A 12,133-nucleotide genomic window follows, 5' to 3' on the forward strand; every position below is an offset into this window, starting at 1 on the left:
AGCGATGGCTACTTCTTGGGCTCGGCCCAGAGGTTTTTTCCTTGGAGGAGATTTGTCTCGCAGCTAATTGGTCTTCCGAGAGTGCTTTCTCTTCGCATTTCTGCTTGGATGTGGGGGCGCATGTGGTAGGGGCGTTTTGTGCTTCGGTTGTTGCGGAGGTGGCGTTTGCTTCCCACCCAGATTGAGGATTGCTTTGCTGCATCCCATTGGTCTCTGGATTCATCTGCTGCTGTTGCTAGGGAAGGAAAAATTATGTTCTTACCTGTTAATTTTCTTTCCCTTAGACGCAGCAGATGAATCCAGAGCCCCACCCTTTCTGGATATTGTCTCTCGGTTTTTTCTTTTGCAACTTTCGCAGTTTGTTATTATGGCAGGTTGTTTTCTGTATTATTGCATTTTGAGATTTGTTATGGGAAAGAAGTTTTTTACATGCTATGCCTATTGATGGTTACGGATGCTTGGGCAAGGAGCTATACTAGATAAACAGGAGGAGTGCCAGCCAATAGGACCACCTGTTAATCAGTTTCTCTATCTCCGCCTGCTGGTAGATGTGAGCTATCCCATTGGTCTCTGGATTCATCTTCTGCGTCTAAGGGAAAGAAAATTAACAGGTAAGAACATAATTTTTCCATCTTGATCGTTAGTAGCACTCCATAGTTACACGATTACCGTCTTTTGTTTCTATCCAGCAGATACTGAGGCAATGCAGGAGATGAAGAGGGAGGAGAATCAAGAAAACTGGCTTCTAGAAATTGAACCCATTCCAAGACAATCAGGAAACGTCAGTGAGAATATTTCCCAGATGATTGAAAGTCGAAACTCAAGGAATTATCAACAGAAAAGTGACAGGAAACTCATAAACATCCCTGAGTTCCAGAGACACCCGAAAGAAGAGAGACCCTTACGAAGTAAAAACAGCGACCAAATGGCGGAATCGGAGAAGAAGCCGAGAGACCCTGCAAGAGAATCCCTGGATGCAGTCACTGAGGGTGAGAAAAGTGACAGGGAACTCACAAACATCCCTGAGCTCCAGAGATACCCGAGAGAAGAGAGACCCTTACGAAGTAAAAACAGCGACCAAATGGCGGAATCGGAGAAGAAGCCGAGAGACCCTGCAAGAGAATCCCTGGATGCAGTCACTGAGGGTGAGAAAAGTGACAGGGAACTCACAAACATCCCTGAGCTCCAGAGATACCCGAGAAAAGAGAGACCCTTACGAAGTAAAAACAGCGACCAAATGGCGGAATCGGAGAAGAAGCCGAGAGACCCTGCAAGAGAATCCCTGGATGCAGTCACTGAGGGTGAGAAAAGTGACAGGGAACTCACAAACATTCCTGAGCTCCAGAGATACCCGAGAGAAGAGAGACCCTTACGAAGTAAAAACAGCGACCAAATGGCGGAATCGGAGAAGAAGCCGAGAGACCCTGCAAGAGACTCCCTGGATGCAGTCACTGAGGGTGAGAAAAGTGACAGGGAACTCACAAACATCCCTGAGCTCCAGAGATACCCGAGAGAAGAGAGACCCTTACGAAGTAAAGACAGCGACCAAATGGCGGAATCGGAGAAGAAGCCGAGAGACCCTGCAAGAGACTCCCTGGATGCAGTCACTGAGGGTGAGAAAAGTGACAGGGAACTCACAAACATCCCTGAGCACCAGAGACACCCGAGAGAAGAGAGACCCTTACGAAATAAAAACAGCGACCAAATGGCTTTTCAACTCCATGAGGGAGAGAGAAAAGGGAAGAAATCCATTCTATGTGACACCGCTGGAACAAGCCTTGGTAAGATCTATCATTTCTTGTTGCCCAAGAGAATCCACCCCAAGGTGAGACCCTTTTTGTGTTGTCAGTGTAGAAAAGGCTCCAAACGAAAGGTGAAGCTGAAATACAGCAGAGAACGCTTGCAGAAGGGAAATCTTTTACGTGGAGTTGAATATAGGAAAGCATTAATTCCTAGGGATGGGCGGCCCATATATTTTGTATTGTTTCATTTTAGCTCTTCATCATTTTCTTTTCAGGAGCAAAATCACCAAGAGTGCGAACAATTTGGGAATAAGTTCTATTCTTATAAAAAAGGGGCAAATTCTGTAAATTTAATTTAATTTAATTCTTATATACCGCTAATAACCGTGAGGTTTCTAAGCGGTTTACAAAATGATGCATTAAAAGATACAATAGATAAAAATAAATAAGATAGATACTTGGAAAGGCTCACAATCTAACTAAAGTACCTGAAGAAACAATTTATGAAAGGTAAAGATAAAAATATAAAGACAGAGGTAGAGATAGAGATAGATATGAATATTCCAACAGTAATGAATAAATAATTATTTTACATCTTACAATTGAAAATAGTCTGACACCAGCGAATATCAGGATACAATTATGAAGAGGGAATTTTAGCAGACAGGGAATGTGGATACCTAGTGTGAGGAAGAAATTCAGGATAAGGTGTGGAAGTTATGTTCGCGGGAGAGTGTCTGGCTTGGACAAGAATTTCTTAAACAAAGTGGTCTTTAGTTCTTTCCGGAAGATGCTGTAGGTCAACCTAGCGGTATCGATGAGATAGCCTAGCCATGATTGCTGTCTACCAGCTTGAAACTTGAAAGTTCTGTCCAGGAAGGTTCGATATCTGCAGCCAGCGATTTTCGGGTATGCAAACAGGTTGTGGTTTCTGGTAGATCTAACGGGGGAATAGAATTCAAAGTGAGGTAGGAGGTAATTGGGGGCCATTCCCCAGATTAATTTATAGCAAAAGCAGGAGAACTTGAAGAGAATTCTTTCTTCGATTTGTAACCAGTGCAGCCGTTTGTAAAAGGGACCGAATATTAAGCGGACGGCCGTGTTTTGAATTATTCGCAGTTTTTTTAGGTATCCCCAAGTAGATGATGTTACAATAGTCCAGGGTGGATAGAACCAGTAATCTGAAGGATAGTGGGTCGAAATATTTTTTTATGGTTTTCAGTTTCCAAAGAGTGGAGAAGCATTTTTTTGTCACCAAGTTTATGTGATCGGTCATAGTTCATTTGGTATCTAGAATAACTCCTAATATTCTTATAGCTTTTAATATTGGGTGGTTGTGACCGTTTATTTGTATTACTGTTGTGGTGATTATTTCGTTTGGGCTAGCCAGGAAAATTTTTGACTAGAGACGTCTAGAGATAGGCATTGACAATATGGATGTCCAACAACTTAGGCGTCCAAATAAATTGGATAATAAGCCCAATAACTTTATCAAGCAATAATTGAAAGTTAGATGTCCAAAGGCTGTGCGCGATTCACAAAATAGACGTTCACAATCTCGTGGCCGCCCGTCGGAAAAAGCTGCTTGGGAGTGGCTTCGATAGAGACGTCCAGCCTTAACACCTCTACCTAACGCCTAAAATGTAGGCATTGCAAAAGCAGGTCTACTTTTGAGCGTGAGTTGGGCACTAGTTAGACGTGAGTTAGGTGGGCACATCTTAGGCGTTTCTTAGGCGTGCCAGTGGCGTCCGCATATAGGTGAGCGGGGCTTTTATTTATGGGGTAAAAAGGTTGAAATTAAAGTCAAAAGATGTTTAATAATGCATTACTCAAGCAAAGCACTAGAGAATCCGCTTTCCTTTATACGGCACCAGCCGGGGTAGAATTCTCTGCCCCAGCATATTAAACCTCATTTCCAAAAGGTTAAGAAAATAAAAAGAGATACCCTACTCCCAATATTCATTTATTTAATTTATTTATTTGTTTCATTTTCTATCACGTTTTCCCCAGGGAGCTCAGGGTTACAGGTAGCTGTGGTACATAGTAAGTGGACCTGTCTGATGCACAATCTTGACATCATTGTGACATCATCAATATGCGCCTAGATGGCAGATTGTCACAAAAAAAAAAAATAGGAACCCCTAACTAAAAGGAAGCGCCTGTGGCTCTGTGATTAAAGGCACTTCTTCTATCTTCTACAGGTCTTGGGTTCAAATCCACACAACCCCTCCCTAATACCTTAACAGCTTCTTTTTGGTCTCATAAAAGAGTATGGATTGTGGACTTTGCCATTTACATTTGCACTCTGCCCTTTCCAGGTCCAGAGGGAAACTTATTTTTACACTGAGTTGGCTATGATCTCCCAAGGTATCATCTCACATCGCTGGAATCCCTGCCATCTAGGTGCATATTAATGATGTCACAATGATGTCAAGATTGTGCATCAGACATGTCTACTTGCTTGAACCACAGCTATTTTGAGTAGGGTATCTCGTTTAATTTTCTTAACCATTTGGAAATATATATTTCATGTGCTTTGCTTGAGTAATGAATTATTAAACATCTTTTTCTATTATTATCAAAGAGGAGTCCTCTGTACCCCCCCAAAAATAGTGTGCAGTAAACATATTTTTTAATGCCATGTGCTTTGATTGAGGAACACGGGAGCTAGCCCGACACTCTCCCCCCGACAGCTGCTTAACTGGAATAAAGAGTTGCTTTCAAACTGCCTTCCCCTCCTGACGCGTCCAAACACTTTCCTGCCCCTACACGCGCACACTCGCCAGTGGTAAGCAGCAAAGAGTCGTTTGTGTCTCTCTACATTCCTAAGCACCAATAAGCAGGAAGGAAGCATTTCTCTGTTTCCGCAGCCTGTGGGGAAGGAGGCATTGGTGTAGGACGCGAGCGTGCATACGTGCATAACCCAAACATGTCAACGCCACCACCTCTCGCTTTCTAGTTACAATGGATGAGTGTGCGTGCTCTCTCAGCTGCCTCCCTCCCGTGTGAATGTTGCAATTCCCATGCAGATCAGCCAATGAGAGGATGCGAGCATGAGGGAGCGTCTGCGCTGGCTGCTGGTTTAGTGTCGCTTGTCTGTATTCCGGATCTTGGGGGTTGGACTCATTCCTGTTATTATTCCAGCAACAATGACAACAAACTACGGTATTGTGTCAAACTAGTGTTCAGAGTAGGACGCTGGTGATGGTCTTTTGGGATGGGGACAGGTTTTTAACCCAGTCAATATTTGTCTAGGCTCTTTTTTCCCCCTCCTTTATCACTGAAGCTGTGGTAACCAATTGGTGACTCATGGGGTGGGTGTGGGGTCTGCCTACCACTTAGGCCTGCCCTGGCCTACCACTAGACCACAAGAAGGGGTGCAGGGCGGGAGGGGGGCAGGGAAAGGGGCTGGCTATATAGCCTGGTAGGGCAGGGAGGGAAGGGGGCTGGGTGCAGAGCCTGGAATAAATATACAATTTGGTCTTATTGTGAGGTGAGTCTTATGGAGCGAAAAATATGGTAAGTGAGATGCTTCTAAGACATGGTATAACGCATGCCGGTTCTCTGTAGCAAGAAAAGGATGGACACAGTGAAGCTGACTTAAAACAAGAAAGCCCGGCTGCAGTACAGAGGAAATGTGTTCTGGAAAGGTTAGACGTGAATAACTGCTGGGGGGAGCAGGGAACCAAAAAGGGTGGGAACTACAGACGGGAGTAGAATTTGATTCGAGATCCAATATGTTACTGTTTTTTCATGGTTTCAAAGCAAATGTTTAGCTCGGAGCTAGCGGACTTTGGCATCTGTGCAGTGTTGCAAAGGAATTAGATTAGGAGCTACTGGATCACAGTGATATTGTAGCACAGTGGTTCCCAAACCTGTCCTGGGGGACCCCCAGCCAGTCAGGTTTTCCAGATATCCCTAATGAATACGCATGAGAGAGATTTGCATACCTGTCACTTCCATTATATGCAAATCTCTCTCATGCATATTCATTAGGGATATCTGGAAAACCTGACTGGCTGGGGGTCCCTCAGGACAGGTTTGGGAACCACTGTTGTAGCAGAATGCCATCCGAATAGATACTGAAGGCTTGAATGAGTGTAGCTAAGGGACTAAGAAAGATATTAAATAGTAAGGGAGCTAAAGTAGACCCTTGTAGGGCTAAGGAGGTGCTTCACCATCTTCATATCCTTTGAATGACTGATGCTGAAGAAATTAAGTAAACCAGTTTAGAACAATATTTGATAGCCCAGTAGAAGATAATTTTTGAAGATGTAAGATAGGTAGGGCAGGTCTCGGTTAGGGCGCTGGTCTTTGACCTGGGGGCCACCGTGGGAGCGGACTGCTGGGCACGATGGACCACTGGTCTGACCTAGCAGCGGAAATTCTTATGTTCTTATGTTATCAGATCCAGGATGAAGGGTGTAGATAGCCTCTGCATGATCAAGGAGTTGTTGATAAACCGGCTTTTCTGTTATTTAAGCTGGAAATAGGATAGTGAAAACTAGGAGCTGTTACTTTCTAGTAGATTTCTCCAGAGCATCTTTCTTACAGATGGGTCGAACTGCTGCAGAATTCCAAGTATCAGGCATGAAGAGACCAATTGAAAAACTCTTGGGAAAGGCCTAAAGATGACACTTTCAGCCAGACAGGAGGAACAGGATCTAATCTTGAAGGGGCAGCTTGAACACTCAAGCAAAGTTCTGGGCATCATCATTGATTCTACACTGTCCTTTAAGGACCACCTTAACTCCCTAGTAAAAAAAATGCTTTTTCAATCTTCACATGTTAAGGAAAGTGAGATCCTGTTTCCATCAACAACACTTTGCTGTCCTCGTTCAATCCATCATTCTTTCCAGACTGGATTACTGTAACTCCATCTACCTAAGCCTAACAAAGAAAAGCCTTCTTAGACTCCAGCGGATTCAGAAAACTGTGGCTAAACTAATCTTTGCAAAAAGCAAATTCGACCACGTTTCCCCGCTTCTGTTTAAACTTCACTGGCTCCCAGTAATCCTTAGGGTTCAGTACAAATGCGCCTGCCTAACCTTCAAGTCTCTACACGGCATCCTTCCTCCCCTTTTTCCACTATCATGGAACTCCTCGAATCCCGACACCACCAGATCTACTCAAAAATTCAAACTATCCTTCCCCTCTTTAAAAGGCATATCCCATGCAGGAGAATTAGGGACATCCCTCTTCTTCAGGATCACCGAACTCTGGAACAGCTTTACTATCCCGCTTCGGAGTCTAACCTCCCTCCAACTCTTCCGAAAACATTTAAAAACATGGTTTTTCTCTAAAATGTAACGACCTCTCCCTCTTCGATACACTAAGTCTCTCTAAACTTCTCTGTACCAAGTTCTTATACTTTTCTTTGGAGTTCCTTTCTATATCAATTCCTGTAAACCGTGCCGAGCTCTACTTTTGTGGAGATGATGAGGTATACAAACTTAAGGTTTAGTTTAGTTTAGTTTAGAGATAATCTTCTGGAGAGCTTGGAGGGTGGGCATGTTAAATTGTGACCATTGAGAGCAAAATGTATTTGCACACAAAACAACATGGAAATACAGCTGAATTAGGGGAAAAGAAGACTCCAATTTAGTCATTTTCTCAGAGGAGTACTTTCCTAAGTCTACAGCTAAGGGAGAACTACCCTTCTGGGTGGAACGAGGTTTCCTCATGAGCTTGGATGATAAGAGACAGTTGGAAAGCCATTCCCAGTGTATTCAACGAGTGGAGAGTTGCGGGTCTACTCAGGAGGATACCACAGAAGTGATGGTGGTGCAAATCAGGGAGTTGGAGACCAAATGCTAACAACTCCAAAATAAGCTGGAGGATCAGAAAAAACAGGGGTTGGCACAACAACCTACAAATTGTGGGGGTTCCTGAGAATGTCTCAGATGCAGCCTTGTGACCTCTTGTGGAGACATGGCTCCTGGAACAATTAGGGCTAGACACGTACCTTACGGTGGAGAGTGTCCACAGGATAGGCCCGAAGAGATAGGGCATGAATCATCCAAGACCGGTCATTGCACGGATACTAAACTTTGCCATTAAAGAAAAATTTCTGGCACTGTACCAGAAATCCCACACCCAGGAGCACGAGGCTTTCCACTCTGTCCCCTCTCCCTACCCTGTCTATTGTATCTCCTCTGCCACTGGAATCCCTGGTAGTCCAGAGGTGTAGCGGGCAGGAGCGAGCTTTCCGCAGTCTTGACCCGCTGCTAACCCAAGGTCGGTCGCTGCCGAGTACCTTCTTAGCCGCTGAGCGGTCCGAGCAGGAGCGTGCTTTGGTGCTATTGCTCAGCGCTGAGCAGCTTCCTGAATGTTACATTTGCTGATCACTCGGTGGTTATGGTCCAGTTACAATGGCAGAGGGAATCAATGGAGCGGGTGTGGAGGCTGAACCCCACTCTGTTTCTTGATGAGGAGTTTAGCTGCATGGAAAGAATATTCCACTTATAATGATAACGGGGAGGTCTCTAACATAGTGTATTGGGAGGCTGGTAAGGTCTTCCTCCAGGGTAAAATCATAGCTTATACCATTGGCAAAAGAAAGTGCACTGCAGCTACTTTGCTTGAGCTTATTAACATATACCAACGCCTATCTACCATATTGGGACAGGCCTTAAAAGTACAAATTCCACTGCTGGGGAAACAAAGCGGGGAAATTACTAGCATCCTTGGTGAAATCTCGGAGACGGGGACTAGGATAAATCAGTTGCGCACCGAGGGGAGGTCTCTCATACGCGGTGAGGACCACCATTCCCCCCTCCTCCTCATCAGCAGACGACCTAGCAAAATTCTTCAACATAAGATCACTACCATAAGAAGCTCCTTTCCACCAGTAGTCTCTTACAACTCTCTGGTTCCCAGCGACTCTAACCCTATCCCAGCTGACAGATCCCGGACTGCCTTTGAGCATATATCTGAATCCCAGATCTCTAAACTCTGCCTCAAACTGAAATCCTGCAAATGTGCTCTGGACCCATTCCCTTCCTGCCTATACGAGAAAATTCCTGCACAGGCCATCTTATCCCTCACCAGACTTATAACTCCGCTTCACTATCAGGCCTATTTTCCGCAGAAATGGGACATATTGCCTTGATCCCATTACTGAAAAAAGCCGATCTTGACCCTTTCTCACCTTCTAACTATCATCCTATAGCTAATATCCCTCTCCTGACCAAAATGCTAGAGGCCATTATATCTACCCAACTCTCATCTTACCTAGAGAGATTCTCCATTCTCTTACCCTACCAATATGGCTTCAGACCCATCTTCAGCACCGAATCCCTACTGGCCTCATTAATCTCAAAGGTGCAACAACTACACTCTTGTAATAAGTTTGCTGTCCTATTACAATTCGATCTTTCTGCAGCTTTTGATGTTGTCCATCATGATATTCTAATTTATCAACTTTCCGAGATAGGCATTGACTCCACAGTTTTAGAGTGGTTCTTGAAATTCTTACGATCCCGTTCCTACACTGTTAACACAAATGGCACCACGTCCTCTCCTTGGAAATCGATTTGCAGAGTCCCACAGGGATCACCTCTAGCCCCTATTCTCTTCAACATCTATATGTCTTCCCTGAAACTCTTCCATCTATCTTCCCTTGAAACACTACACATATGCCGATGACATCCTTGTCCTTCTAGAGACAGACTCGAACCTTACCAACCTCTCTGAGAACATAACAGCCTGCATAACGAAACTCCAGTCTTGGTCCCTCACAGTACAAATGAAACTGAACGAGTCCAAAACGAAAACTACTCTGGCTCAGCCCAAAATTAGAACAGCTACCCACCCTCATTTCACTGCCTTCTGGCTCCACACTGCAACTTGAGTTCTCAAGCAAAGTTCTAGGCATCATTATCGATTCTTCTCTTTCCTTCAATGACCATCTTAACTCCTTGGTGAAGTCATGCTTTTTTAGCCTCCACATGCTGAGGAAAGTGAGATCCTTATTCCACCAACAACACTTTGCCATCCTAGTACAATCTAACATCCTCTCCAGACTAGACTACTGTAACTCCATCTATTTAAGTCTAACCAAAAAAAGTCTTCAGAACACTGCGGCCAGGCTGATCTTTGCAAAAAGCAAATATGATCATGTTTCCCCACTCCTGTCCAAACTTCACTGGCTTCCAGTAATTTGCACTGGAATTTCACTTTAAATGCTTTTAAGATCCTATATGGCATCCTCCCTCCCCTAATTCCACTATCTTGGAACTCCTTGAGTCCTGATTCCACCATGCTAAAAGGTATCCTCTATGTGGGAAAATTAGGGAAATCTCTCTTCTTCAGAATCACCGAGCTTTGGAATAACTTTACTGCCCCACTACGATATCTGGGTTTATTCCAACTATTCCGAAAGCATCTAAAAACTAGGCTATTCACGAAAATATAATGCTCTCTTCCCCCTATACTCAGCCTCCAACCCCATTATGCTGTTCCTTCCATACATTAAGCTCTTGTAAACTGCTGAGCTTCATAATTATGGAGAGGATGCAGTATATAAACTTAAGGTTTGGTTTAGTTTAGTTTAGTCTGGAGCGTATATTATAGTTCTTCCCAAACCTGGCAGGGACACGGAGCTTGTAGGGTCTAATCGTCCGATTTCACTCTTCAACCAAGACATGAAAATCATCACCGCTATCCTGACATGCAGACTTAGTACAGTTGTCCCCAATCTGATCCATAAGGACCCGGTTGGATTTGCCTCCTCTAATATCATAAGAGCCTTGCATGTATTAAGGGAGGGACGGAGACGGGCAGGAGATGACATCCTGGCGAGCTTTGATGCCGAGAAGGCTTTTGACAAGGTTATGTGGGACTCTCGTTTTTGGGTGCTTCCTAAGTATGGTATAGAGCAGTGATTCCCAACCCTGTCCTGGAGGAACAGCAGGCCAATCGGGTTTTCAGGCTAGCCCTAATGAATATGCATGAGAGAGATTTGCATATGATGGTAGTGATAGGCATGCAAATTTGCTTCATGCATATTCATTAGGGCTAGCCTGAAAACCCAATTGGTCTGGTGTTCCTCCAGGACAGGGTTGGGAACCACTGGTATAGAGGGCCCGTTTCGGCAGTGGGTCAGCCGCCTCTACAGGAACTCAATGGCTCAAATTTATACCAGTCGGTCGGAGACTTTTCCGCTTCAGCGTGGCATTCGCTAGGGTTGTCCTCTATCTACGCTGCTACTTTCTTCAACTGCGTAGGGACCGGCCCAAGGGGGGGAAATTCCTACAGGTGGATGCTGTTTTACTGCACATCCCTGTCTCTCTGAACTCGGTTTCTTTATGGTACAAGGTGAGGAGGAAGAGAGGCAACTACACTATCTAGCCAAGCTGGCCAAAACTTGGTCAAGAACTTACGGCCACAGACATATTCGCTTTGCATATAACTTCTTTTGCCCTCGCACTGCCCAATTACAAGAAATACAATTTGAGATTCTTCATAGGGCCTATTTTAGTAAGAGCAGGGGAGCACAGGCTGGGTTATGGGTAGGGGCAGAATGTGACAAATGTAAGGTGGCTACAGGTACTTTACTATATATGTTGGTTGAATGTGATTACTGAAATGGGGTGCTGGATGCAATAGTTGCTATTTTGGGCCATACAGTACAATGGTCTTATACTATTCTTGTTCTGGGTAATCCCGTGGAATTGGAACACCAAGGTCTAGCTGCTATTGCAATATAAATTTATATCAAGTCGCTTTGCTGTTAGGAAGAGAAGGGTCTTGGGCCACTGGATGGACGAGTCTCCCACTTCGCTGGCGGTCTGGAAAACTGACATGAAGGAAGTGGGGCGATGGGAGCTACAGGGCTCCACGGAAGACTGCAGGGGGATTCAGGGGTGCCTATTGGAAGCTGTGGAGAGAATGTTTATCTATCCTGGCAGTATGATGTTGCCTCTTTATGGGCTCATCAGTATCTGGGGAGATTGGAACCTATGACTGGTGGGGGGGGGGAGATTTCCCCACACAATATGTACAAGACTTGTTGTTCATGGATGTTTATCATTATAGCATAACTTGGTTCTAACCACTTGCACGGTGGGGGAAGGGAGGGCAATAAATTAATAATAGGTGGCTGCTGCTTTGCCTGAGTCTTGGATGAAATTACAATCGCCAATCCCCATTCCCCTTCTAGACTGGTGATTTCGATCAAAGACCGCCCCCAGGAGTTCACCCCAAGGAGCAAGACCCGATTCAATTTTATAATCACTTTTTGGCAAGTAGAGATGACATCTAGAGAATGACACGGTGGCTGTTACCTGTGGCTACCTGCGGGAATCCTGCCGAAATGGTGGCAAAAAAATTGTTGACGCAGATACGGTGACAAGGCCATTCACTACCCAGCCAGAACTTTGATTTCTAAA

General features: G+C 44.6%; 1 protein-coding gene and 1 pseudogene across 9 annotated transcripts in view; one reads left to right on the forward strand and one right to left on the reverse strand.

Moving 5' to 3' along the window:
• Nucleotides 1-12,133, reverse strand: part of LOC117355254 — a 623,529-nt pseudogene that overhangs the window by 188,099 nt on the left and 423,297 nt on the right.
• LOC117355229 (zinc finger protein 850-like) overlaps nucleotides 1-12,133 on the forward strand; it is an 85,139-nt gene that overhangs the window by 68,281 nt on the left and 4,725 nt on the right. For 5 of the 9 annotated variants that reach the window (XM_033933480.1, XM_033933481.1, XM_033933483.1 and 2 more), the window contains one exon: nucleotides 690-1,781. The exons of 1 other annotated variant lie outside the window; for it this stretch is intronic. In XM_033933480.1, coding sequence (XP_033789371.1) covers nucleotides 690-1,781 — 1,092 coding nt within the window. The remainder of the gene's footprint in view (nucleotides 1-689; nucleotides 1,782-12,133) is intronic. 3 more of the 9 variants (XM_033933482.1, XM_033933484.1, XM_033933486.1) reach the window with 1 other exon arrangement.

This window comes from Geotrypetes seraphini, chromosome 2 (assembly GCF_902459505.1).
Source record: "Geotrypetes seraphini chromosome 2, aGeoSer1.1, whole genome shotgun sequence".
Taxonomy (NCBI): domain Eukaryota; kingdom Metazoa; phylum Chordata; class Amphibia; order Gymnophiona; family Dermophiidae; genus Geotrypetes; species Geotrypetes seraphini.